Raw genomic sequence first — 25593 nt, 5'->3', positions numbered from 1 at the left:
TTAAGTGACAATGACACTGCACTTGCCAGTTTAAGAAGCCATTGTCACATGAGCTTTCATCCCTGACATTGCTTTTCAAACAGACAATATTTTCCCTGGCTCTTTCTTGTTGGCATCTCTTCCAAAGTCCCCCTTTGCCACTGCTCCTACTTTTCACTCTTTGTTTATGCTAATGGATAATGAGCTGCCTTTTGTGGATCCTGGATAAATAGGGTATTTCACAGACAGTAACACAATCAATTAATTGACTCTAATCATGATTTGTTTACCTAAACAGTACTTTAAATCCAGTGCTTGTCAGCAAGCAATTCCTCTTGACAGGACTGTGCAACATCATTTTGTTTGTAAGGAGGCAAATTAAAGGACACTGAGATGAGGACTAATAAGATTTGTCAGGGTAAAACCTTCTCTCATTTTACATTATGAATTTGTGGATATATGAACAAAAAAGTGAAAGTGTGCATTGAGCAAACAAAAATGGGGTTTGTCCTGTGTAAAGAGTTGCGTTCCTTTAGACAAAACCTTTTTTTCAGAGCACTAAAAACTATTCTTTGCTCAGAACACCATGCCAAGAAGCTTTTACATTTATACCTCACATTTAGAAAGCGAGGTGGTCAGAAAGCAAGGAACCAGGAGAATGCTTTCATATTAAAACATCAAAGCTGTTGGAAGCACATCTTCCTCAGGGAAGGTCCCAAAAATCCTGTCCAGTGCCAGTGAAATATTACCTGCTCATGTTGTCCACTAGTACTTGGCCATGGTCTCTTCTGGGATTCACATGGCAACTCTCTGTCCCTAGTAGGGCTAGTGTGAGTGTCAGAAGCTGCTCCTGTCCTGCTGCCTGGCTTCAAAGCAGGATTTAAATGTCTAGATGTGCCCACTGGAAAGCACCTGGAAAACAGCACTATCCAGAGATTCCACTGTAAATCCTGGCCTCCAGTGGTGCCGGATTACAAAATCAAAAGGGAAGTAGCAATTAGGTTAAAGTGCACAAAACCTCTGCTCTTATTAAATGTCCTCAACTCTCACTGACCACATCCCATGCTGCATTTTAGGATATCAGATCAGTGCCACCATCTAAATCAGTGGCTGGCTCAGATGACACAGCTGGGTGCCTGTTCTTCTGGCACTGGAGGCTCTGTGAGGATGTCTGCACACAGTCAAAATCCAGCTTTTTCCCCCCTCCCATGATCCTTCCAGGGTCTATATGTGGATTATTCAAGAGCACAGCCTTTATTGTGCCCACTGGGATCCAGCAAAACCCAAGCCACTCTTCACTGAGGGAATACTCAGGAAAGAATCCTGGGGTTTGGGGCTGAAGTTGTATCTCGTTCCCTTTACAGGAATTTGTGGGCAGGCAGGATGGGTGCTGAGGATTTTCACTCTCTCTACATGTGGCAGCAGCTGCAATTTTTTTCAAGACTGAATTTCTTTGGGGGGGTTTGGCTTCAACTTTGTGACAGATGTAGGAGCTGAGTCTCTCTGCAAGATTTCAGAGCGGGTGTGAATTTCAAATAGACCAGATGCTGCCATGGGACCAGATCTTACTAAGGCTCCACACAAGCCTGGAGGTGCCTGGATGTAACCAGACATGTCCTGGGCAGGCTTATTGAGAGTCCAGAAGTGGAGAGAAGGCTATCAATGTCATCATGAAACTAAGGACTTTGAGGACCTGCCTTGAGCAAAGATGCTTTCCTGGAAGGAGAGATCCCAGGATCCCATCCACAGCTGGTTGCACCCTTTTGGGTGTCTTTAAAGTGTTCCTACATTCCCAAAACCTGTTGTTTGCAATAGAAAATTAAAGAAGGATTTAAATTCTTAAGTATGTCTGTGGGCCTGGCTTTTAATTCACTCAGATTGCAGTTCCTCACCTGCACAGCGCTTCTTCTCTAAAGGCAAGATTTTGGGGGAAGCAAAGGTTATTCCTTCATCTGTGTGCAGTGGAACCAAACAGCAGCAGAGCAGAATCAGGCTTTTGCAGCAAGGTTTGGTGGTTTTTTTTTTGTATTTGTCTAAATTTATGTGGTTTCATTCCCAAACATTCCATCAAGGGCACAATGAAAGGGAAGTCCCAAACTGCTGACTGTGTGCAGAGACCCTCAATGGATGTCACCCGTTCTGCTGTGTGTCCTCGAGCTTTAGACGAGAGTAAGAAAACATCTCATTTAAGAGGGATATAGAATCATGGAATTGTGGATTCATTAAAGTTGAAAAAGGCCTCTAAGATCATCTATTCCAACCCTTAACTCAGTATTTTCTGTTAAAAAAAAACCCAAATCCATCTATAGGGGCTGAAAGCTAATTTGGGACATCCTAATTGCTATCTTCCTCAACCTCACTGAGCTCCACACCTTGCACACCTCAAAGAACTGCCCAGCAGTAAGTCTTTGCCAAGACTGAGGGAGAGGGAAACCAGGAGGGCAGAAATCACTGTGCTGCAGAGGAATATTATCTGTGCATGTTTAAACATAAACATAATATTAGTTCTTAAAATCTTTCTTTTCAAGAAATTGTATTTTAGGCTTGTGTGGTATCAGAAATGCAGGTAAGACCTATGAGCACATGATGTTTCAAAAAAAAAAGGAGTAAATTTAGGAATATTTCAGAGATTTTGCATTATCTCAGAAGGGAGTGGATCCTGCACAGCTGCATCACTGGAGTGTGGGGCTGAGGGATGTAATGGGAGAGGGGGTGACAGGGTTTGCTTTGGAATAAAAGACTCACTTGGTTGACAAGACTCAGTTATAAGGTACAGAACACTTATAAGGAACAGGATATGGCTTTTTTTCAGCAGTGAATTCTTCAAGCAGTTTATAAAGCCAGAGTGTCATTCCTCTCTCCACTTTAGAGATGGGGAAACTGAGGCACAGAGGTGGTCACTTGTCAAAGGTCAGCCAGTCTAGAGTAAAACCAGGGTCACCTGCAGGCAGGGATGAACTACCACAGGGGCATGGTCTGAAATGAGATCAGAAAATTAATTTCATGGAAAAAACCCTCTGTTTCCTTCTTTGTTAGCCCACAGCCATGTCTTGCTCAGCAGAGTTCTAGCAAGGAAAGTATTTATACATCGTCCCTCCCCATCTCTGGACTGAGGTACTTAGTCCTGAGCTCATCATGACCCTAAATATGTTACCTATTACCTTTAATGGCATATTGTAGACTCCTCCACTCACATGCATCCTTATTAAATGTGCTTAGCAACCTGGCAAGGAAGAAGTAGAGTGTCAGCCTCTTCAAATTAAAATAAAAAATCAATTATGCTCTTAGGGGCAGATGGAGATTAAGCTGAATACAATGTACATTTACTCTGTTGTGGAAAGCAGGGCCTTTATATGCAATTAGGGACATTTCATGCTTAATCTTCCTCCTTAATACTGAAGGAGCCATTAAAAAGAGCAAAAGTCATCCACAAGCCTCTTTCATAGTCACATTCAGAAAGATGCTTCCCAATGCATCATTTTCATCTTGGTATTGTAAAAAAACCCAAAATTATTCACATGGCCTTTTAAGTCTTCACTGTTATTTGGGGGATGGTGGTGGATGGGGGCTGGAAGGAGGCAGGAGATCAAATGGGTCTTCACAAGATTAGGTTTTTTTGCAAGGGGAGATGTTTTCCAGAGAAACTGGAGCACAAAGCAGTGCTGTGGAAGGGCTGTTGTGGGCTGTTGTGGGGAGGTGCTGAGGCATTTCTGCCACAACTGACCAGCTTATATATCCAGTGGAATTGTGCCTGGACTGTGATGGTGCCTGGACTGGCTTTAGAAGCAGGGAGGGCACGTGGAGAGACAGAACGACCCAATATTTTGCATGCTCTGGTACAGAATTCACTCAGTGTGCAGCAAATGCTCCAATCCCCCATCAGGATGCTGCAGCAATGATGTGAAATGCAGATGTGCTGCCTAATTTACATTTTTTTATAAGATGTGAGCTCCTGACAGGTCATACCCATGTCAGTCAGAGGTTCTTGTTCAGCCATTGCAGAGATTCCTGTATTAAAGGGAAAGGAAATCGAGAATTTACTTGTTTGACATCATGGAGCTGGGCAGAAACACCACTGTTCAGTGAAAGTCCAAACCACTGTGCTGCATCTGAGCTCTACATCCATTTCCATTGCCACAGCCTTTCCCTGGGACTGCATTTCTGTGTGTGAGATCTCAGCTCCCTCCTGCCTCAGTTTCCCCAGCCTCCCTTCCCAACACCAGCTCACAGAGGCTAAACAAACCAGGAGACATTTTCCTGTCAATGAAAAACCTGTAAATACTTGAAATAAATAAGGAAGCTGTTAGTAAGTGGTAGAAATGAGCAAGTTCTCGATATGAGAGTGGATCTTTTCTGTAGTGCTGGCACGATCAATAAGGCTCATAGCTACGAGCTTCAGTATTGAACCTCAGCTCTGTGATTTATTGGATATAACATGTGCTTCCTTTTCATTTACTGCTAAGGTGGAAGAGGTATTGTTTAGCACAGAGACCACGCTTTCTGGGCATTCTTGAGCTCCAGGCATGAGGCACTGGCTCAGCTTTTCCAGTCACTGTTTAATGTTAAAGCCAGTTAAAGCCCCTCTGCTGAATAGTCACAACTCTGATGCAGCGGTTTCTGATCAACAGGCAGTAAAAATAAATAAAATTTGGTAATTTAACCGCTTTGGGCTGTGGAATTGATGGGTGGGTCTTCAGGGCGTGTACGTGTCCCGGGCAGGGCTCTGCAGGGCAGCTGCTGCTGGAGGCTGAGGGGATGCCAGGCCCTGAGAGCTGATGATCCCTTTGCTCTGACATTCCTTGAGTTGCTTCAGGAGAAGGGGCACAACCAGGGACCAGCTTTTTACCTCTGCAATCACTGTACAGAGGGCTGGTGCTGCCAAGAGGTACAAAGCTTGTGAGCATAAAACCCAGCGAGTGTTATTGAATCCCAAGCCAGCAATCTCTTTGCTGTTCACAGCATTTAAGAAGCAGGACTCTTTAACGTGAAGCATAAAGAGGGAGTTTAAATTTTGGATTAACTTCACTTATGCTAATCTCCTCTTTAGATCATGGCTTAAACACCTGCCTTCAAAGCACTGGTACATCAGACAAAAAAAAGGGTGTCTTCGAAATGCAGCCTAAATCTGATCTCCAGGAGATGGCACTGTGAAACTAGTCTTTTGGAGCCCTAATGCCAGCTTCCAGGAACCAACTTCTCTCTGAATTAGGGCTGATGGATGAAATGAAGACCAAGGTGTAAGTAAGTAAGTGATAGCCGTGGCCCGCAGACTGTCATGAATTAAGGGCTTGATGGTGTTCTTACCTCCTGTAAAGATTGTGATGAGTTGAAAACTGTAAAACTTAGAAGCTGAAGGCCACGGTTTGTTGAGTGGAGGGGGAAAATGCAGAGCAGCTTCACTATGAACTCAGGAGCAGTCCCAGACAGAAGAGATTTCTGTGACAGAGGAACTAACAGGAGCTGCACTTGTCCTGTTGGTCTCCTCTCTGACATCAAGCTCCTGTTAGACACTCTCCATCCTTCAGCTCACTTAGGTTGGATGCCTCTAACCATCCCCAAATAATTCAACAGTGTCAGCTGCACAGCCTTGCCCCTTTTTCATTACAGTGCAACTCGATGGGAGCATCCCAAGAGCAGGCAAATATCTCCCAAAGTGGAGATAACCATATGCTTTGGCTATAAACCTGGCTGCCACCAAATAACTTTTGCCCTGTCTGATAGTGTTTACCACAGATGAAACTCCACAGCCTGAGTTTTGCTATTTTACCTATAGAAAGGTTGACTCAGATCTCCCCATTTGCACTACCTGCAAGGCTAATGCCATTTACTCATGTTTATGAACATAGATTTCATCTCAGCTCCATATTAAGCCTGAGGGATGGTCTGAGTCCTTTAGGCACCTGGTTAAATTTGGGCCAGAAATGGATACCCAAATGCACAAGCATCTACACATCCCATAATGTCCCCCAGGGTATTTATCTTCCCAAGCCATGAGAAAAGAGAGAAATTAGGAATGTTAATGCCACAGCCTCTATGTGTGTGTGTTTGTGCCTCTTTGTGTAGGGGATCTTTTTGCATCCCCATCTGACTTCCAAAAACTTGAACCTACTGAAGACAACAGCCTAGAAAATGGGAGATATTTTGTGTCTTGATAATCTCATCCTGGAGAACAGGAACTGTTGATATCTGGTCTAAAGTAATGGGACTGTCTGAATTTCACTGGGTTGGAAATGTTTCTCGTGTTCAGTTATGGAAAACTTAGGGTGTGAACAGTTCATTTTGGGGTGCTCATCAGGGGCAAGAGCAGATGGATGATCATCACAACTTGGGTGCTTGGTGCTCAGGTAAATCTCCTTCTTCTATCAGTGCAATTTGCATAAAAGTGCTTTAATTAAAAAGCAAAACAAAACTAAACCACCAACACCACCACTAACAACAACAACAACAACAACAACAACAACAAAACAACCAAACAACAACAACAAAAAAACCACACCAAAATTTAGATGTGAAGACTTCTATCCCCAGCTTGAAATACAAGTTCAGGTTTCACGTGGTTGCCAACAGATGTGGCATTAAGGAGCACGGACAGCAGTGAAATTAATGTATTTGCTTTAGATCAGTTGAAGATACATCCCTGTGTGCCACGAAGTCTGGAACTGGAGCCAACATCAGTGTAGTTTTTCTGTTAAAGCTTAAATCCATTTTACATCTTGGGATACTACACAGGGACAATTCAGTATTTCTCAAGGTGCTTTCTTTTTTTTCCTAGTGATTTAGCCAGTATTAAAATGAAATCTCTCAGCTATTACTGTCGTTCCTGTCCACTAAACCAATTTGTATTCTCATCTATGAGCATCTATGATGAAAAGTCTTTGCTGCCAACAGGAGCTGTTAGTCATCTTCAGATCAAACTTGATATAAATCTGCACTTTTCAGTCATATCTGAAAGCTTTATTATAGCAGCCACTTAGAAAACTTCCAAAGGAATTTTGTTCCTTAGCTTTAATTACTACCTTTTTTTTTTTTCATTCCATTTCTTTGGACACCACCTACAGAGCTAATTTAGATCGCAAGGAGACAGGGAGACACATGGGCAAGGAGAATGCTTTCCTCTCCATCTCTGCATACAGGGCCAATTGCACTGTCAGCCCTTCAGAAATGGTCTCTAAGTAAAACTAAGAGAGGCAGGACAGAGAAAACCAAGGCCAAGAGCAAAGAAGCAGCTCCAGAGAAGACAGTGGAACCAAAACTCCTGAAAAGAGCACTTAAGTTTGGATGGAAATAAAGCACAAAGGCGTGTGATGTTAATGGGAAGGAAGTGGAGAAATACCTGGAATGCTGTGAGAGTCACTGTGGCTGTGTCCCTGATCTGGATGTCGGTGGTGTCACCCACCACCACCTCTAGATGAAAATAGACTGCTGTGAGAGGAGTTTCTGTGCAACCCAATTTAGAGAGGTTAAAAGGAGCAAGAACACAGACATGGTGTTTGCAGAGCATCTTCCTTTCAAAAGCATGTTGAAACTCTGAAATGTCACCATGCTGAAAATGTCACCCATTTCCACAATCATCTGGAGAAATGGGGCTTCAGTGTTCTCCTGGCATCTGTTGGGTGTTTTGTCTTATTTTGAAGTTCTGACAGTGTTCCTTTGCTGTTTTGAAATCCCATCCAGCCCAACGCCTGAAAAATACAAACTGCTTGATTTGTATGTCTTCCAGGAAATCTGCTGGAACAGGAGAGGCTAAACCCATGTTCTTGGCCTCTCAGAGATGGAGTGTGAATGGCAAGAACATGGATTGTGGTGAAGAAACACTGTCTGCAACATTTGCTCTTTTCTCCACTTTTCAGTATCTTCTCCTCAAACGTATCCCAGAAACAAATCACATCTTTTTTCATCTTTATTCCACTCCTCACTTGTACAACAAAATTGCTGTGGTGTGCTGGGTTGTCTCTGAGAGGCTGGTGGAAGAGAAGGGGTTTGGAGAGAGTGGAAGAGAAAGGGGTTTGTGAGATTGAGTGATGAATCCCCAGCCAGAACCAGTGAAAAGAGTGCTGGTGTTTGCCCTGGGGCAGAGAGGAGCCGGGGCCACCTGTGGGAAATCAGTGCCACATCTCTGCTGTGTCCCAAGGTGTGAGAACACCCTGCCTGCAGCACTCCCCTGCTCCTGCAAGAAGGGATGCTCACAAAAATCAACCTGGAAACTTCAAACCTCAGCTCAGAAGCGACAGGAGCAATGCAAGTGGAGACAGCCACTTGCATCTGAGCCCGGGCGGTGAGATGTAAATTTGGCCGCCTGGGTGTGGGGATGGACACAGCGGCGTTTGGGGTTAATTTCACGGTGGAAAGGACAAAGCCCAGGACTGGTTGATGTCCGTTCACTCCGATCTCTTCCAGACCTGTTGAATGTGTGTGCCCTGCACCAGCCCCCATCCCAGAGGATGCTCCAAAAGCACCCACTCGCATCCTCAATCCTACCAAGGGTGCGGCCCCCGCACGCCTGAGGGGAGACGGGAGCTGGGGCTCCAAAAACCCCCTTCAATTCGCGTCACGCACCCCGTGAGCAAGGCTGCAAGAGAGAGAGCAAAAACCCTGCAAAATACACCCCCAGCCCCGCTGCTGAGCAAAGCTGGGTAGGGGAAGCTCCGGGATCTGTCGGGTACCGCCGGTCGGAGCATCCCGAGTAACCCCGGCTGCAGAGAGGGGTTTATCCCCATCCCACCCACCCCTGGGGATTTTCTGGCACCCCCGGGAGCAGGAACAGCCGGGGCGGGGGTCATGGGCAATGGTGGCTGGCATGATTTTCCAGCTCTGCAGCGGGGCTGATTTTCTCGAAAGGGGGAAAAAATAGAAATAACCAGAAAAAATCCCGCAGTGTGCCTGTACGTGCAAACTCCCCCACGCCAGCACAGCCGCACACACCGACGTGCAGCGCGGTTCTGCCGCGAATCCCCTGCAAAACCGCTGAAGAAAGAAAAACCCACCAAATAACCCGAAAGAAATAACCTGAGGAGCAAAGGAGGGAAAGTTGTGCGCGTCCCTGCGCGCCGGGAGGGCTGAGGGTGCCCACCAGTTGATTTTACATCCCGCCTTGTGCCTTCGCCTGCTTTTCTTTGCATATTTTATTTGTTTTCTGCAACGGGGAACAAACAGGTAATGCCGGAGCCCGGCGGAACGGAGGGAGCGGGCGGGATGAGGGATGCGGTGCATTTTTCGCTTTCCTTCTTTCCCCATCTTTCTTTCCCCATCTCCCTCCCTGGAAGTTTCTTCGCGACGCGAAATAAGGAGGAAAAGCGAAAGAAAAGGTGGCGGGGAGGGGAAGCTCGGGGGCAGAGCTCCGGTATTAAAGGCTGCGTGGTATTTTATGGCGTTTTATGGCATTTAAGGCGCGGGTGGCCAGCCCGTGTCCCCGCTGCGCGCTGCCCCGCACCGCGGAGCGCGGCCCCGAACCGCGGCATCAATCCATCAACCCCCGCGTGGATTTCATCCCTCCACGCGTGGATTCCATCCCTCCCCTGGCTAATTGATCCATGTCCCTGCCGGAGGCGCGGCTCGGGGGCGCGGGGGCAGCGCGGGCGCGCAGCCGCGGGGGGGAGCGGGGGAATGGCGTTGGGATGCGCGTGTGATGCTTTTCGTGGATTTTCTTAATTTCTTTTCTTGAAACTGCTGAAAAAGGTCACCGGAGGAGTTGGCTGCTGAATATAAAAAAAAAAAAAAAGCCCTAAAAAAGAGCGGCAGGCATGCGCACTGCGCGGATGCCATATTGGAATGAGTGTGCCGCGGGTGCGGGAGCGGGGACAGGGACAGGGATAGGGATAGGGATAGGGACGGGCGTGCTCCGCTCCGCGCCGCTCCGCGCATCGCTCCGCGGGGGGCTGGCCGCGGCGAAAAACAGCGGGAAACACCCCAAAATAACCCAAACTCGCACAGGTAAGGCACCGCGATCTGCATTATTCCCCCCCCCTGCCTTCCTTCCCAAAACCCTGCCGGCTGGCGTTTGCCTTTATTTTATTTATCGGGGTTTTGCGGCGCTTTGGGTGGAGGGAGTCGCTTTCCCTCTCTCAAGATGTATTAAAAGTATTTTTTGATTTTATTTTTTTTTCTTCGAACGTGGGAGATGGGTGTGTGTGTGGGGGGTTTTTTATTTTTTTTTTCTCCCCCCATCTTTTCCAAAGGGGAAAACCGCGGTGGAGTTGTTGGGAAGTGCTGGCGGGCGGCTGGGGCTGAGCCCCCGGCCGGGACCGGCGCTCGGAGCCGCTCCCCGGGCTGGGCACGACGGGGGCATCGCGGGCGGGGGCTGCGGTGCTTGCGAGGTTCACCACGAGCGTGCAGGGGGGTTCTTTTTACCTCGTCGGATAGCGTTTTAGATGCTCTCATTTCTTTTTTCCCCCCACCTTTTCTTTTTTACCCCTTCTCCCCTTTTTTCTTCATTGCTTTCTCTTCCAATTTATTCTCTTTTTTTCTTTTTTTTCCCCCCCTCGTCTTCCTTTTTTCCACTTTTTCTTCTTTTTCTTATTTTTTTATTTATTTTTAATTTTTATTTTTTTTTTTAAGTAATACCCATCGTTTTTCTGCTCTCCTGACAAACGCTTGCGCGACCTCCTTTCAAATTTACGAGGCTCATGCACATCGCGGAAAGAGTTATTTTGGGTGTGCGGGTGGGTTTCTTCTGAATCTGCGGGGGAAAGGGGACCGAAAAAAAAGGCGAGAGGGAAGGGGAAAAAAAAAAAAAAAAAAGAGAGAAAAGAGAAGAAAGCGATCAGCTCTGCCAAAATGTGCAGCCCTGATCTAGACGTATTTTACCGTAGCGCTCCCGAACTGCGGTAAATGAATATTTATAAAGCTTGTTCTCAACATGGCGGGTTAAGGTGTCTTTAAAAACTGAAAAATAAACATTTTGAGAGGAGGAAAGAGGAAAGGCGAGGTGCCGCACGTGGGGTTCGGCTCTCTTTTGTTGCTCCGAGAGGTGCGCCGGTGGATTAATGCGGAGGGATGAGGATGGGATCCATCCTCGGGGTCCTCCCCCCGCAGGACTCGGTGGTGGGAAAAGTACCGGGCATTTGTGTGTGCTGGGAAGGAGACCTGCGGAGTTGGGAGCGCGGCCGATTTGCCTTTGAATGCCAAAATTGCAGACGTGCCATGAGGAAAAAAAAAGAAAAAAAAAAAAAAAAAGGGAAAAAATGCCGGGAGGCAGAGCGCTGATTTATTTTGCATTAACAGTAGACAGTGTCGTGGGATGAGATGTCCTGTTGGAGCTGTCAAGCCTTCCTGGGCGCAATCAAGCTGGGGATGTCTGGGGTGGTTTTTTTTGCTGTTGTTCAGCAGAAACACTGTGGAATTGCCCTGCACGGAAATTTGGGCTGCAAACAAGTGACTTTAGCCGTGCAGCCGGCATCGCTTTTGCGGAGAGACGCTTAAAAGCCCACAGTGAGGGAGGCGGATCGCAGCTTTAGCGAAGCGCAAGAGAATGAGCGTGCGAGGAGTTTTCGGGGAGTTGTTTGTGCCCTTCCCGGCTGCCTTTTTCCGAATGTGTTTTTCCGAGGGAGTGGAGGAGTGAGGCTGCCTCGGAGGCAGGAGAAACTCCGCTGTTCCCGTGCAGGCAGCACTCCGTTGCTGGTGCCCTGGAGTTTGTTTCACCGCGGCTGTGAGGTGTTAACTTCGGAGCATCGATGTTTTGTGGCACGGGAGGCGATGGGATGCTCCAGCATCTCAGGCTCTCAGTGCCCGGGTGGGGATGGAGGAGCCAGGGAGGATCCTGGAGCGGGGGAAGAGCTGATCTGCCAGCCCAGCTCCCTGTGCCTCTTGAAGATGGTCCCCACCGTGATGTCATTTAGCAGGAGCGCTTGGAGATACTCTTTGCGCACCTTGTCATACAGGGTGATGTTTCCCATTCCGAAAGGGCTCTGATCCATCTTCCCACACATTTTCCCCCTCCTTTCTCCAGCCCCTCCCAGGACCAGGCTGGCTCAGGGAACTCCCATTGCAGGATGCGGTGGGGAGGGGGCAGAGGAGCAGACCTTGGGGAAAATTGTGATTTCTTAGCAAAATAGCAGAAAACAGCATTTATTACGAGCAGAGTGGCTCGGAAGGCAGCTGTCAGACTGTGGTGGGACTTGGTTGGCAAAATCCAAGAGCTGCAGTGGAGTGGTGTCAGCCTGTAGGGTTTTCTGTGGGGTGGGAAGGGATGAAGCCATTGTAAAATGGGAAGGCACCTCCCCGCTCTGCCCCCCATGCACCTCTCCATCCGCAGATCTGCTGCCCCTAGGACAGGACAGCTTTGCTTTTAGAATCAGCCTGTGCCCCTGGTGTTCTGTGGAAGGAAGTGGTGTAGCAGTGACCTGGCGTCTGATCAGAGAAACAACTTCACCTGCTTGCGTGATGGGGATGTGGAGTTGGAGGGGGAGATCCCTCTGTACCTGGGGTCTCACCCCTCTTCCCCCAATTCACTTTTTCCCCCTTTGCCCTGGAGGGACCTACTTAAATATGGGAAAAGCAGCCTGAAATGGCTCTTCCCTTGCAAACTGCCCTCTGTGATGGGAACACCTTGCTTTGTGTCGGTATTGCCTGTCTGAGGCTCTGCATCTGACACCCAACCCCGGGTGGGGTGGCCCCCTGTCCCCCCACTCTTATCTCTTTGCCGTGGGACAACCACACCAACAGAAGGGACTGTATTTATGGGACCACTTTGCTCTTATTTCCCTCAAGGAGAGGGGGGTCCTGTTGCTGCATGGACGTCAAGCAGACCCCTCCTTCAGCATCAGCGAGGTGCAATAGGGTTAGCTCTGGTTGTAGCAGGAAAACCTCCTCTGAGGAGTTTCTTCCTGCAGTGGCAGATGGGTGCTGGCCAGGATTTAGTGCAGTTTGTTTTCCCTCCCTAGAAGCCTTTAGGTAAAAACAAATTTGATTTCCTCTGCTAGTGGCAAAGGAAAAGCAGGTGAGCAGGTTTTCTCTCTGGGTTTGGGACTGTTGCCTGGCTGAGCAGGGATGCAAATGGCTTTTTTCCTCCCTTTTTTTTTTTCCCCCCTCTCTCCAGCAGATTATTTATGAAAGGGAAGAAAATATTCTCACAAGTCTAATAAATTCAGTGCTTGTAAAGGATTAGGTCCTAATAACTCCTGTGATAAGATGGAGGCTCGGTGTAATCTGTAACTAAGTGAAAATATAAAAGCCATTTAAATAGATACAGCCAAGAGCTATCGAGAGACCAGTACACTGTAAACAGCAAGGAAATACTTTTTGAATGATTTAGGGGGTGCACAGTGTAGTGGGACAGCAAATACATTGCAAGCAAGATGGTATAATTTCATTTATATATTGAGAAAACATTTACAAATATTCAGCAGATGCTACATGTGGCAGAGGTGGAAAGCGTGTTTTGCACAGATGTAGGAACATCTGTAGAAGACACTGTATAGTTATATAGCTGTGATTATGAGTGATAATTGACTGGCTGGACAGGCAGTTGATGTTTTAATGAAGCATTTATTAAAACTTTATGGTGGTGTTACGAGAAATAAAATAAACACCACAGGCGTCAACTCTTCGGGCTGGGGATGCTTTTCCCCCACGCTTGGCTGGTGCTGTGCTGAGCTGTGGCCCCATGGAAGGCATACATGTATTGTGAGTCTCTGTTTCTGGCCTTTCAGAGCCACGGGGTGTTGGCCTGACCTGAGAACATCAGCGAGGGGACGTGCCCTTACCTCACTGAAGGACAGGACATGGTAGAGAAGGTGCTGCCTTGTTTCTTCAGCAGATATTAGAATGAATTTTTAGACTGTGAGGGTGGGGAGGCCCTGGCACAGGTTGCCCAGAGAAGCTGTGGCTGCCCCTGGATCCTTGGAAGGGTTCAAGGCCAGGTTGGATGAGGCTTGGAGCAACCTGGGATAGTGGAGGGTGTCCCATGGCAGGGGGTGGAATGACGTGATCTTTAAGGTCCCTTCCAACCCAAACCATTCTGTGCTTCCTCAAGGACTTTTTTACTGGATAAACTCATCTTAGTGTGGGGTGAGGGCTTGGAGAGAATCTGAGGAGGTTTATGAGGGTGGTGGGAGTTGAAGGAGGTGGCTGGTCCCTGGCTGTGTCCAAGTGACAAAGCAAAGGAGTTGTGGAAAGCTTCAGAACTTGGGACAGGCAGCCAAAACTTGAAGCAGAGCAGCCAGAGGTGAGTTTCTGAGGGTTCACAGAGAAAAACTAATGTGGTGACCACAGGGCTCATGTTTTAGATGACCTGAAGGTTTCAGAAGTACTTTATTACTATGAATATTGGCACAGAGTGTATCAGCTGGTGCAGCAGGGTCCTCAGTGCTGAAAATGAAATGATTTTGCTATTGATAATAGTGATGCCACTTGCAAATATGAGTTTGTTCTATCATTGTAGCATGTGGTCCCTGATAGCAGGCTGGGTTTTTTTTTAGGAATAGAGTAGCCAATGGTACCTCATCAATATTTGAAACTCATCATGTGAAACTGTTGATCTTTGCATGACAGAAATCCCTGATGAAACCAGTCAAATAATCCTGTGGGGTTTTTTTTTTTTGCCAGAAGATTCGTCTTTCCTGCATTTTCTGTGTCTAGGGTATGACTCCTACAGTGATTTAAAAGGTTTGAGCTGCAAAATAGGGGAATACAGAAATATACAGAAATATCAGTCACTGACATTTAAAAAACTCCTGAAAAAGTTTATTTTGAGATTGGCCTTTTGCAAGACCTAAACAAAGTGTTCTTGGGAAGGCTGATTTAGAAAATGTGTTCACAGTTACTCCCATTTTTATGAATCAGAAGCGTTGTTCTAAAATTAAATAGCAATAAAAAGGAAGCAAAAACCCACCCCAAGCAGTTCTTGAGAGCTGACCGAGAGATCAGTTCTGAGTAGGTGTGAGGCTTAAAAAAAAGTTATGTGCAGAATCCTTGCTATTTTTACTCTCACTCATGATTCTTGCTTTCATGATTAATACTCTTAGCATCATTGGGTGACTTGTGCAAGGGAGTCCTGTTTTCCTGGGTAAAGTCCTGAGACCCAATTTGAATAGAAGTTATTGCATAGTCTTATATTTATTGGCTTGACAAGGAAGATGAATTCCCTCCACTAAAATCCAGGAGGTGACATTATCCTTGCCCCTGCAGTGTGGGAGATCAGACAAGACAACCATAGGCTGAAGATCCTGAAAGTCTAAGGGGGCATAAGTTCCTTGTGGAGACTTCTGGGTGGAAAGCAATAGCTTTCCTGAGCGCATTAAAAATAGCACTTTAAAGTAAGGAGGGGAAAAAGTAGTAATTAACTGTTTCTTGGAAGATGTTTTGAGCAAGGTCCAGGGTGGGAGCTCAGTGCAGGTGTAAGACCAGACTCCAAGATGCTCTGTTGGATGTGTGATGATGGGGAAATTAAACCTGGATGTCCTGGAGCAGTTCACATGAAAGGGAATCCAGCTTGGATTTTTTTTAGAGAAATTGGGTGGAAGTAGCACCGTAAATGTGACTTGTAGGACTCTAAGTTAAAAATGTCTTGTCTTGTGGAATTTGGTTTTGGATAGACCTTGGCAGGGGTCTGCTGGCTGCCCTTATATGTGCTTGGCAAAAAGAATAGTCCTTCTTTTCTTGCTGTTGTACCAAGGAGTGGCTGTGAGGGCTGGTTCTCTTTTTTTTTTGGCAGATCCTGTCAGTCAGTGAAGCTGCCTCTGGATGTAAAGCACTGACAGGGATGTGAGCACATGTAGGACTAAGCCCAAGTGCTGATCAGCTGTGCTGTTTAAATGAACCGAACACTGCCAAGACCTGAAATGTCATTTTTCCTAAAAAGTGTTGGAATCAGGTGGCAGATGTTTGCTGGATTCTAGTTTGCATCTTTTTTGTTTGTTTGTTTTTGTTTTGTTTGTTTGTTGGTTTGGTTTTGGGGGGTGTTTTTGGTTTTTTTGTTTCTTTGTTTTGAAATGGCTCTAACTGCTGCAAAGACATAGAAGGTGGAACTGGGCAACAGGAATTTTTACTGATGAGGGTCTTCTGAATTGGGCTCTAAATAAGGTCCATGAAAACAGTGTTTTGTGTTTCCTGCTGGGTGAGTTCTGTCACTTGGCTGATTGGTCCCACTCAGGGGGTCTGACTGATTGATTTGATCCATGTGATGGTGTTTTGAGGTGATAAGCATCAGATGATGGGGGTTGAGAGCATTTTTAAGGTCCCTTCCAACCCAAACCATTCTATGATTCTGTGACTTTACCTAACAAGATGAGATGTCTCAGGATGATAAGCACCTGTTTGTCTTCAAGCTACCCATCTAAAAGGCTTCCTGAGTTCAGCTCAGTTTCAAACCCAGGGATGGGAGAAGACCAGGGTGTTGCAGGTGGTTGCTGTGCTTCTTTCTTGCAGTTCTTTTTCCTGTTGTAAAGGGCACTGGGGACATTGACCCAACCTTATTCATGTCCCTGATACAGCTGAGAGCTATAGAAGATGCCTGATCTTAAATATGCCTTATTCTCAAGTAGTCTGTGTATGTTGGGTACTTAAAATGAGTGGAAATGCTATACCAAAGTGGGGGGCAACTTCATGGAACTTGCCTGTTGAGTCATGAAGAAGGTGACAGCCACCTAGTAGTGACAGAACAGCTGGAAACAGGAAGGATTAGTATGTGATGACCTCCCTCTCCGTGGTGGGTGTGCTTTGTGGAATGCTGAAGGTGGGGATGTCTCGGGTTCCCAGGAGAGATGGCAGGATACAGATGGGGCAGTAATGCCTTCTTCTCCATGGTTATAAACATCCAACTCACTCATGAGAAGGAAATTTTAATGAAAAAATGCCATTCACCTTAGAGGTTTGATGTAGCCCTCAGTGTGGCAGGTTTTTGTGTTAAGTCCATCTCCAGGTCCTGATCCATATTTATGCACAAGACAGCCAAGAGGGGAATGTGTACCCAAGTCTATGTATCTGCCTGTCATCTCTCTTATTTCTTTTCTTAATACTGCAGGGCTTTTTGCTGTGAATAAGTTAAGAGTCTCTAATTGGGTTTATTTTACTTTCTGTTCTCTTACTGCTGTTTATCTCTGTGTGTATCCTGGGCTCTGGAGTGTGCCAGGTAGGGAGGATGAGAAAATTGCTTTGTGAAGCACGTTTGTCTCTGTTGGTGTAAAAAGTATGAGGCATTTGGCACCAGAGCAAAATGAGAGGAGAACAAGGACCAGCTAAATTATGAGGGCTGCCACCACCTTGCATAAATCCCTTCACCACTCATCTTCAGAAAAGTTTGGTTCTTGTCCTTTCTGGCTTTGAGGTGGACAATCCAGACCATCCCTGCTCTGGTAATTCCTTAGTTTCTTGTTTCTTCATGTTTTCCCTCCAGGCTTAGCCATTTATTTTCTGTGCTGCTGCACAAATGCTGACTTGAAGAGCAGAAAGATCAGCCCTCTTGAGTGGTTGGAGTAGGAGGACTGGAAGGGACCTCCATGGCTTGTACAGACCATCTCTTACCCCAGGGCAGGAGTAACTGTACCAAGATCTGTTTCTGGACACAGCAGCATCCTAATCCCTCCAAAAAGCAAGACTCAGTGACCTTGCTACAATCTATCCCACTTCTTCACCAGTCATTATCACTGATTTTTTCTTAAGCCCAGATCAAATGTCACACCCCCCTGCAGTTTAAACCCAAGCTGCTGTCTTCAATCCATGATGAATGTGGATAACAGATTATACTTTTTTTTTTATATATATATAACAGATTATATATTATTATAAAATGACCATATAAGGGACATAACTGTATGTGATGGTTTTGATTTTAGTCACTTGGAAGGTAGTGAATGTGTAAGTCTTGGAAGTTTCACAGACTTCTTCTTTAGTCTCCACGTTTCCACATCTCATAACCGTCAGGCTCTCGGCTCCCCACGTTTTTACATATTTGAATATTGTGAACATTCCTAGTTCTCCAGATTATATGGGATTTGTTTCTTCCACCCCCAGAGTACAACACAGAGCTGTTCAAAGCAGTAAATTTCCCTCAATAAAATCCTGTGAGGTCTTCAATATGAAAGAGAAATTGTCACTTGCTATAATTGAAAGCATTTGGCAAGGGATGCTCTCAAATAAATAATTAAAAAACCCCCTAGGAATTTGGAAGAAATAGTCCTTAAAAGGTTTCCAACTGGTACTTTGTCTGAGAGGAGAGACAGGCCCTTTTTCTAGGAGGTAAACCTTAGCTGATGTGTTCAATAGCCCTTTTGAATGAGCCTCCATTGCATTGTGCAGATGCTCAGGGGTGTGAGTGTTGTGGCAGGCTGCCACCAGCAGTGCATCCTAGGTTGTGTCCCACAGGGTTGAGTCCCCCTCCACCCTGCTCCACACACAGGACCAGTACCATATGGAATCTGAGCATCCCGCTTCACCCAGTCTGGTGGAAGATGCCCCTGCCTATGGCACGGCGTTGGAGGTGATCTTCAAGGTCCCTTCCAACCCAAACTGGTCATGGAACTCTATGATTCAGCTCCATTGCTGGGAAATTTCAGTATTTAAAATCTTGAGGGGTGCTGTGCAAGAACAGGAACCCCCTGAGGGTTGTTCATCTCATCTGAATTTTAGGTGTGTGACTTGGACCACTCAGGTTGTCCTTTGGAGATGCTTTCTCTTGGCTGGCTGCAGATGATTGACTAGGGGAGACAAATCCCATCTCTGAGGTGGGTAGGATTGGTGGGCATCGTTGCTTGTAGTGCTGTTTCATTGGGATTTGCTGGAAAAACCCCAAGGTGGAGTGAACAGTGGAGTCAGGACCTGGTCCAGCATCACCTGTGTCCTACCTTGGTAACTGCTTCATCTGCTCCAGGCCTAGGGGTCCCCATTTTACCACTTGGCCAGATGGGTGGTTAAAAAAAAAAAAAAAGATGTGTTCTGAAAGTAGGATGGAAGAGGGGACAACTGGATTCCTTGATTGCTTGGAAGAGGGGACAACTGGATTCCTTGATTGCTTTGCAGCGGCGTTTTCACTCATGGTTCTGCAAAATCTTGAAGGTGGTAAAGGCTGCACAAAATTGCTCTTGGTAGGGCCTGGCTTTGGGTGGAATCAGCAGATGTATTCAGCAGGAAAGTCTGCTGGGGCCACCCCATGTTCAGCTTCGCTCCAGCTGGGCTGGAAAAAACCTGATTATCTAACCAGGGTCAACCTCTAGAAATGCTGTGAGCCCTGGAGCTGCCATGGACCCACCCTCCCACCAGCCACATCTCTGGTAGGGGCTCTTCACCAAGGACACAGGGTTGTGCTGGCAGCCCTTACTGATCCCTTACTTCCAGGGGAACGGTGTAAATCTGTGTCAGGGCATGTTTAGATTGTACATTAGGAGAAAGTTCCTTACCCAGAGAGCGATTGGGCACTGGAACAGGCTTCCCAGGGAGCTAGTTGTGGCCCAAAGCCTGACAGAGTGCAAGAAGCATTTGGACAACGCTGTGAGCACTGGGGGTGACTTTCGGGGATGTCTTGTGCAGGGCCAGGAGTTGGACTTGATGATCCTTGTGGGTCCCTTCTAACCCAAACTATTGTGTGATTCTACAGTCCTATGACACTGCAGCCCTTCTGCACTCATGAAGCAGCTCCTTACAGAGAGCTGGGACCATTTGAAGTCAATGAATACTACGAAATAGTGGAGGGGGCAGTGGGGTTTCTGCTTCTCCACCGTTCAGGACTCAGCATTACATTGGCACACCTGATGCACTGTCTGGGCAGGAGGTTCCAAAGCTGCGGGATCTTTTTGGCATCCTGTGTTCCAGCAGCCTGCCTTTTGTGTCAATCCCAATTAACCAAAGATACGTTAGAGGCAGAAAGTGAGTTTTTCAGGAGTAACTTTAGGGAAGGATTTGTGGGTGGGTAGGGGACCTTCCAAAGGAAGGAAAACCGTGATGGAGTCGAGAGGAGATGAGAAATGTGAAATGTTGTGAGGAAGCCAAGGCTGGCGCTCGTACAGAGAGCCAATATTGATACAATGACAAGGCAGCGTGTTGGAGATAAAGGCAGGGCTGAGACTGACAGCCGTGGGAAGAAGGAAATAAAAGAGATTCTTTATTATATTGGCTGCCTTTTTCTGCCTGTGAATTAAGAGCCTGGATCTGAATTAAATGCCAAGGGAATGGGAGCTGCGTGGGGGAAGAATCGGATAGGTTTGAACCACCGCTGTGCAGAAACAATGAACAAGGGATATGAAACCAGGGATTTCCCTCCCCCCCCTTCTTTTTCAGATGCATTTTGTAGTATTTTGCTTTGTGCATCTGCCTAGTATAATGTCACCTCGAGGCTCTTTTGGTGTTGTTTCCCACCCCCTGGTTTACAGGCTGGCAGTGTAGCTTCGTTTGGTCCTTCATTTGGTTTCCAGTGGACTTCAGACTGACAGAGGAATTGGAGTACAATGGTGTGTGCTCTACAGTTGTGTAATGATGATGATTGCAGGCCAGCCAGTGTGCTACTGTTAAAAGTATGGCTGGGGACTCTGTTTGAAGTGTTAATTAGCAGCAATTAATAAGAAGTGAAAAATTAATACCCTATGTCAGCTTTCTTTGCTAGTTAGTTATATCAACACCAAAGCTCAGAGCTATTTTGAAGCTTGTGTTTGCATAAGAGTTTGGTCTTGTTGTCACATAGTATTGGGAAAATCCTGCAGTGCTCTCCTACCATACCTAACTGGTAAATCTCAAAATAAGAAGCCAAGCAAGAGCCTCTGGAAGATCCAGTTTTCTTGGGATGTGGGTGCTCTCGACATGACATTTGAAAACCAGTAAGCTGTCCATAGCTTAAGCAAAAAAATGTATTAAAACAGAGTTAAAACCCCAGAAGTGTTGATGATGTTGCTGAATCTGCCTAAGAGATTGTGCATTTCCCCCTTTTAATTAAAGTGGGTTCAAACCCAGCCCCAGAAGTGCCCACTGAGGGTGGATCCCAGTCATTCTGCAGACACCTCGGGCAGGTTCCTGCTGATTTTTCCATCCATTTTCCATTTCTGATCAGGAGACATTCCCTGATCCAGGGGACTGAATCCCTCTTATCTGCCCAGGTCTGGTAGCAGACCTGGGGCTTGACTGCATAAGAAAAAGCAAATACTGTTGTTGTCTGACTGGGCACCTTCAGCTTTTTATCGGCTCATAACTCTGTTTTATCAGCATCGTAGGAGCGTCACAAGATTTAACTACAATACCAAGAGGCTTATGTTTCTTCTTGGTATTTATATTGTTACCCTTGAGTTCTCTTTAAAATGATGGATTTGTTGTGTTTAAATTGATCTCTCCGTTTCTGTTCTTTGAATTTGTTTTTTTTAGCAGACCCTGGTTACCTTCCATCATTGTCTGTTCCTAGGCAAAAATGAAAGCAGCTGAGTCCACCCAAGGTTTAGCTTAAGCTGACACTTCTCCTCCTCTCCCATTGAACAAGCTTGATGTAAAATCCTGATACTTAACTAATTTATTATTAATTATATTTACGTAAGTGTTCTCTATCACAGGAGAAACGGGTTTTTTTGACTTTCAGTAAACTGATTGCTTTGAGTTTCGTAGTTAATTGAAACCTAATATGCACTGGGGATGAGTGATGTGTGTGTTCTGAGGTTAGCTGCACTCAAAATACTCATAGTACATAATACACTTAATTCATTAGCAAGTCTCATGTCAACGAAGAATAAAGATGAAGCGTCGTGGTGGCCACTGCAGCAGGGAAGGGATGATTATTATTTGTGGAGTGCTCAAAGTATACTGAGCACTTTATGAAGAGACCAACAACTGTATTGCTCTGAACTGGTTTATGATCTCAATTTTTAAATTTTTTTCTAACTTTCCTTAGCAGGTTCCTTTGGGATGGGGAAAACAAATTGCTGATGGAGGGATTGTATCACCTGCCTTGGTAATTCGCTTCCACCAGGGATGCTTTGTGCACACCCGTGGTTTAATTCCAGTTGTGATTGCTCCAGCAGACAGTCCCACTGTGGTCCAGTTAATGGATATCACACTTAGACTTGACATGCTTCTCATCTTTTTCAATTCCTCCTATAGCTGCTCACACATGTGCATTTCCTCTTTAAAATTGTCACTGGAACGGCCTTAAAAACTGGGAATGAAAAATCTACGACAGAACACTCTCCTTCTTTCTGTTTTATAACCACCATATCCAGTCTTCTAGAATATGCCTCCAGAGTAGTAAAAGTTGAAAAAATCCCATAATATTTTTACAATCTTATTACTCCTGCTTTGCCTGGCCTCGGGCAATAAACTTTTTTCCTACTTTTAGTCACACTTCTCATCGAGCATTTGACACCGGTGCTGCCAGCACAGTCCTCTCTGCCATGCAGCTCTTGGAGGCATCCACTAATAAGAAGGACCAGTCCTCCACCTTGGATATTCTGGGCACACACCTTCCCTGCTGTCTGTCTTTGCTTTAGCATATCTTGTGTGAATAGCTGGCTCCCTCTGTGCCCATAATCCCAGCTCTTGGTTTCTCTTTTTCAGTCCTCCTCTGACACCTCACAATTCATCACCATCTCGGAGAGTTTTTACTGAAAAGCTCACTTTGGAGTTCTTTTTAATCTACTCCTAAAGGTGTATCTCGGGGTATTGCTTGTCTGGTGGCTTACTGTAGCTAGAAATACAGTTCTCATTTAGTCTGGTGTCTGATGTAAGATCTGGTCAGCCTGTATGGCCTTTCTCGTATAATTTTTCATTTTGTGTGTTTTTAGTCCACTTTATATTTACCAGGGTCATTACTTCTGGAAGAATCTCCTCTGCCAACATAACCCAATTTAAAATGAGTTAATATTTGCTACCCTGCATGTTACTAACTGGTATAGTTACTTTAGGTCCATCTTCGTTCAATAAACAGTTGCAGCCAGCACTGTTTCATTAGGATATTTGCATTTTACCTGCTGAATTTTATTTTCTAGAGTTATACCAGTTGCTCCCAAGTATTTTCTCTTCTATGTTTCTTCTGTTTCATTATCAGAAATCTCCCCCTTGGAAGTTTGAATATTTATGGAGTGAGATATATCTCTCAAAGTGTTAGCAATCAAAAAGTTGTAAGTCAAGGGCTGGACTTGCTGGAGGGTGGTTGAGTTGAAATTTTCTGCCTCCCCCCCCCTTTTTTTTTTTTTTTTTGGCAAGAGTTGTGCCACCCTGTGGGCTGGTCCTGCTCTCTCTGTAGGTGGTACTGGGAGCTGGAGTGAACTTTGGGATGTGAAGCCTGTGGATGCTGTTTATTACCTTATTATCTTCTCTGTTGTTATTGTTATTGCTGTTGTGATATTATTGCCACTAAGGTCCTTTGTTGTGATTTTCATCCACCTCTAGCTTCAGCTTGGAGGTGAGAGCAAGATCAAAGGCTTACAGTTAGAAAATCACAGAACTGTTTAGGTTGGAAAAGACCTCTGAGATCATGAAGTCCAATTGTGTCAAGATGGGATAACGTGAAAACCACTAGGAAGGACTGAGGGAAGGGGTTGCTGTAGGTAGAACAAACCACTCATTGCTTGTTTGTTTTTCCTTCTTTCTTCTAGCTTGTCCTCCAGGCACTCCCTGCTGCAGGATGAATTAGGAAGGCAAAGCCTCTTCCTCTGAGCCATGGAGACGAGGGCATCCTTCATTGCCAGCATGAGAGAGACCCAGCATCTCTCCCCGGAGAAGGGTCAGAGCCCAGCGAACGGCAACGGGGAGCAGTTTGATTCAGGTGAGCTCCCCTTCACCCCAGGGGTTGTGTTCACTGTTGCAGCCCCCCAGCTCATCACAGGCAGAGGTGGGGTGGGCACAGCTGTGCTGTCAGGGTGGCACTGGGGATGGTTGTACAGCTCTGAGGCCTTTTTTGAGTCTTAATGGATTGGACTGTGTCCCGTGATTGATGGGGTGGGAAGTAGGAGCTTTTCTACTTCCAGATCTCTTCCACAGTACATATCAGCCATTCAAAATTTAAATAAAAAGCAATGGAACACCTTTCCCAGGACATCATATTGTGTTCTCACAGTTTCCCCACCCTTTATAATTTTTTTTTTTAGGTTTTGTGGTTAAAGAGAGGAGATGAACGTGCAGAAATTACAGCATTACTTCTTTGTTTTGACCTTCACCCTTGTTTCCTTCACAATTTTTTTTGAGAGCTTCAGGTGAGAGGGCTTCACAAACATTACACCAGCCAGAGTATAGCTGGGAACATGTTGTCCTTGTGCTCATGGCTGGATGCTTTATAATGCTCTGGGATGGGCAGCTGAAAGTGAGGGTTTGCCTAACTAAGTTTGGGCATCATCGTGGTAGATACAGGAAAATAAGGTGCTACATTCTGGTGATTTCTGATGGAATTAGGTGCTTGAAATTCCCATTTCTAACCCTAACAGGTAGAGACAGTTAATGATACCAAAAAGGAGATCCATTTTTATACCAGTTTTTCACTGCTTCTCCCTCAGCCTTTAGTTTCTTCACTTCTTGTAGTGACACAATGATTTTCCTATTTCACTGGGCATTATCCATTGGAAAGCTGTGACCAAACTTTGAATCTTTGCCACATTCACTAATGAGATGGGGGCCAATGCTAGTTAAACTATGAGCTGTAGACCTTCAGGTGACTTTTTAAGCTTTTTAGGGTGAGGATGGGCTGTTTTGCACAGCCCTTTGTTCAGTGCAACCACGTTCTACACCTTTTGCTGTGAAAATAATGCAAAAATAATAATAAATGCGGGTGGGCTTTCAAGAGGTGGGGATAAATGAGAGGGGTGCCCTGTAAAGAGTGTCAGCTGGCTGTGTTGCTCTGAAAATGTATGATAGGAACTTACCTTGGGGGAAGTGTCACACGTGGCTCCCTCATCTCATGGATGTCTCTGGGGATCCAGGAAAGCCAAGCACTCAGCAAAAGTGCACTGTCTCTGTGGAGGGAAGGATGGGTAGGTATGGAGGTGTTGTAATGAGAAACCTGGGTTCATCCCACCCAAAGGAAGGAGGACAGTCTTATTTTACCTTAGGAAAGAACATAAATATTTCCCTGGGTTCTTCCATAGACTTAAAAGAGTTTAAACCTCCCTTCTATAGTGTGATTATAGAAGTGACTATGAGAGCCCTCTAAACATCTGAATTGAGAGCTGAGGTGTTCTAAGACACCTGATGCTGCCTGTATCCCCAGGTTAGAGAAAGATACAGCTCCAGAACAAAAGTCATCCCATTTTAACACAGGTGCTGGATTGACTTTGGGTTGAGGTGCCATTTGGAGCTTCCCCTTTGTCCCCACTGAGGATGAAGAGGAGATAGGGCAGAGCAGCACATCTCAATCCTGGTAGCTCCTTGTGATGCAGACTCCTCTCTTGAGGTGGGATTTGTGTTCTGCAGCCTGATTTAGTCACCACTGGATCCATTTCTATCCATGGAAGGGTGGTAGGAGCCTCAAGGATGAGATTCAGTTGTCCAGCTGTAGACATTGGTTTGGAATGAGGAGAACTGTCTGGTGATACCTGAATTTCTTTGAGAATGTGGGTCTTGGTGACTCTTCCATGGCCATGCTGGAGGTTTGTGGTTGATGAGGTGCTTCTGTGTCCCCCCCCTCCCCACACTTGGTGTGTTAACTGCTAAAGCATTTCAGTTTTGTTCACTCGAAGAGTCACGAATGTATCTTTGTGCTATAAATAAGATGTCTAAGCAATT

General features: G+C 45.8%; 1 protein-coding gene across 4 annotated transcripts in view; it reads left to right on the top strand.

Annotated features, from left to right (window-relative positions):
- Positions 1 to 8901: 8901 nt before the first annotated feature.
- Positions 8902 to 25593, top strand: part of SFMBT2 (Scm like with four mbt domains 2) — a 114801-nt gene continuing 98109 nt past the window's right edge. For 2 of the 4 annotated variants that reach the window (XR_007629952.1, XM_050324076.1), the window contains exons 1-2: positions 8902 to 9132; positions 23475 to 23644. Coding sequence is in view for 3 of the 4 variants with exons in the window: in XM_050324076.1 (XP_050180033.1) it covers positions 23539 to 23644 (106 nt within the window). In the remaining variant the exon portion in view is untranslated. Of the gene's footprint in view, positions 9133 to 9801; positions 9910 to 21814; positions 21833 to 23474; positions 23645 to 25593 lie in introns of those variants that run through there. The other 2 variants (XM_050324077.1, XM_050324078.1) reach the window with 2 other exon arrangements.

The sequence above is a fragment of the Myiozetetes cayanensis genome, unplaced genomic scaffold (assembly GCF_022539395.1).
Source record: "Myiozetetes cayanensis isolate MyiCay16 unplaced genomic scaffold, myiCay2020 scf3, whole genome shotgun sequence".
NCBI lineage: Eukaryota > Metazoa > Chordata > Aves > Passeriformes > Tyrannidae > Myiozetetes > Myiozetetes cayanensis.
This window is presented reverse-complemented; position numbering and strand designations above follow the sequence as displayed.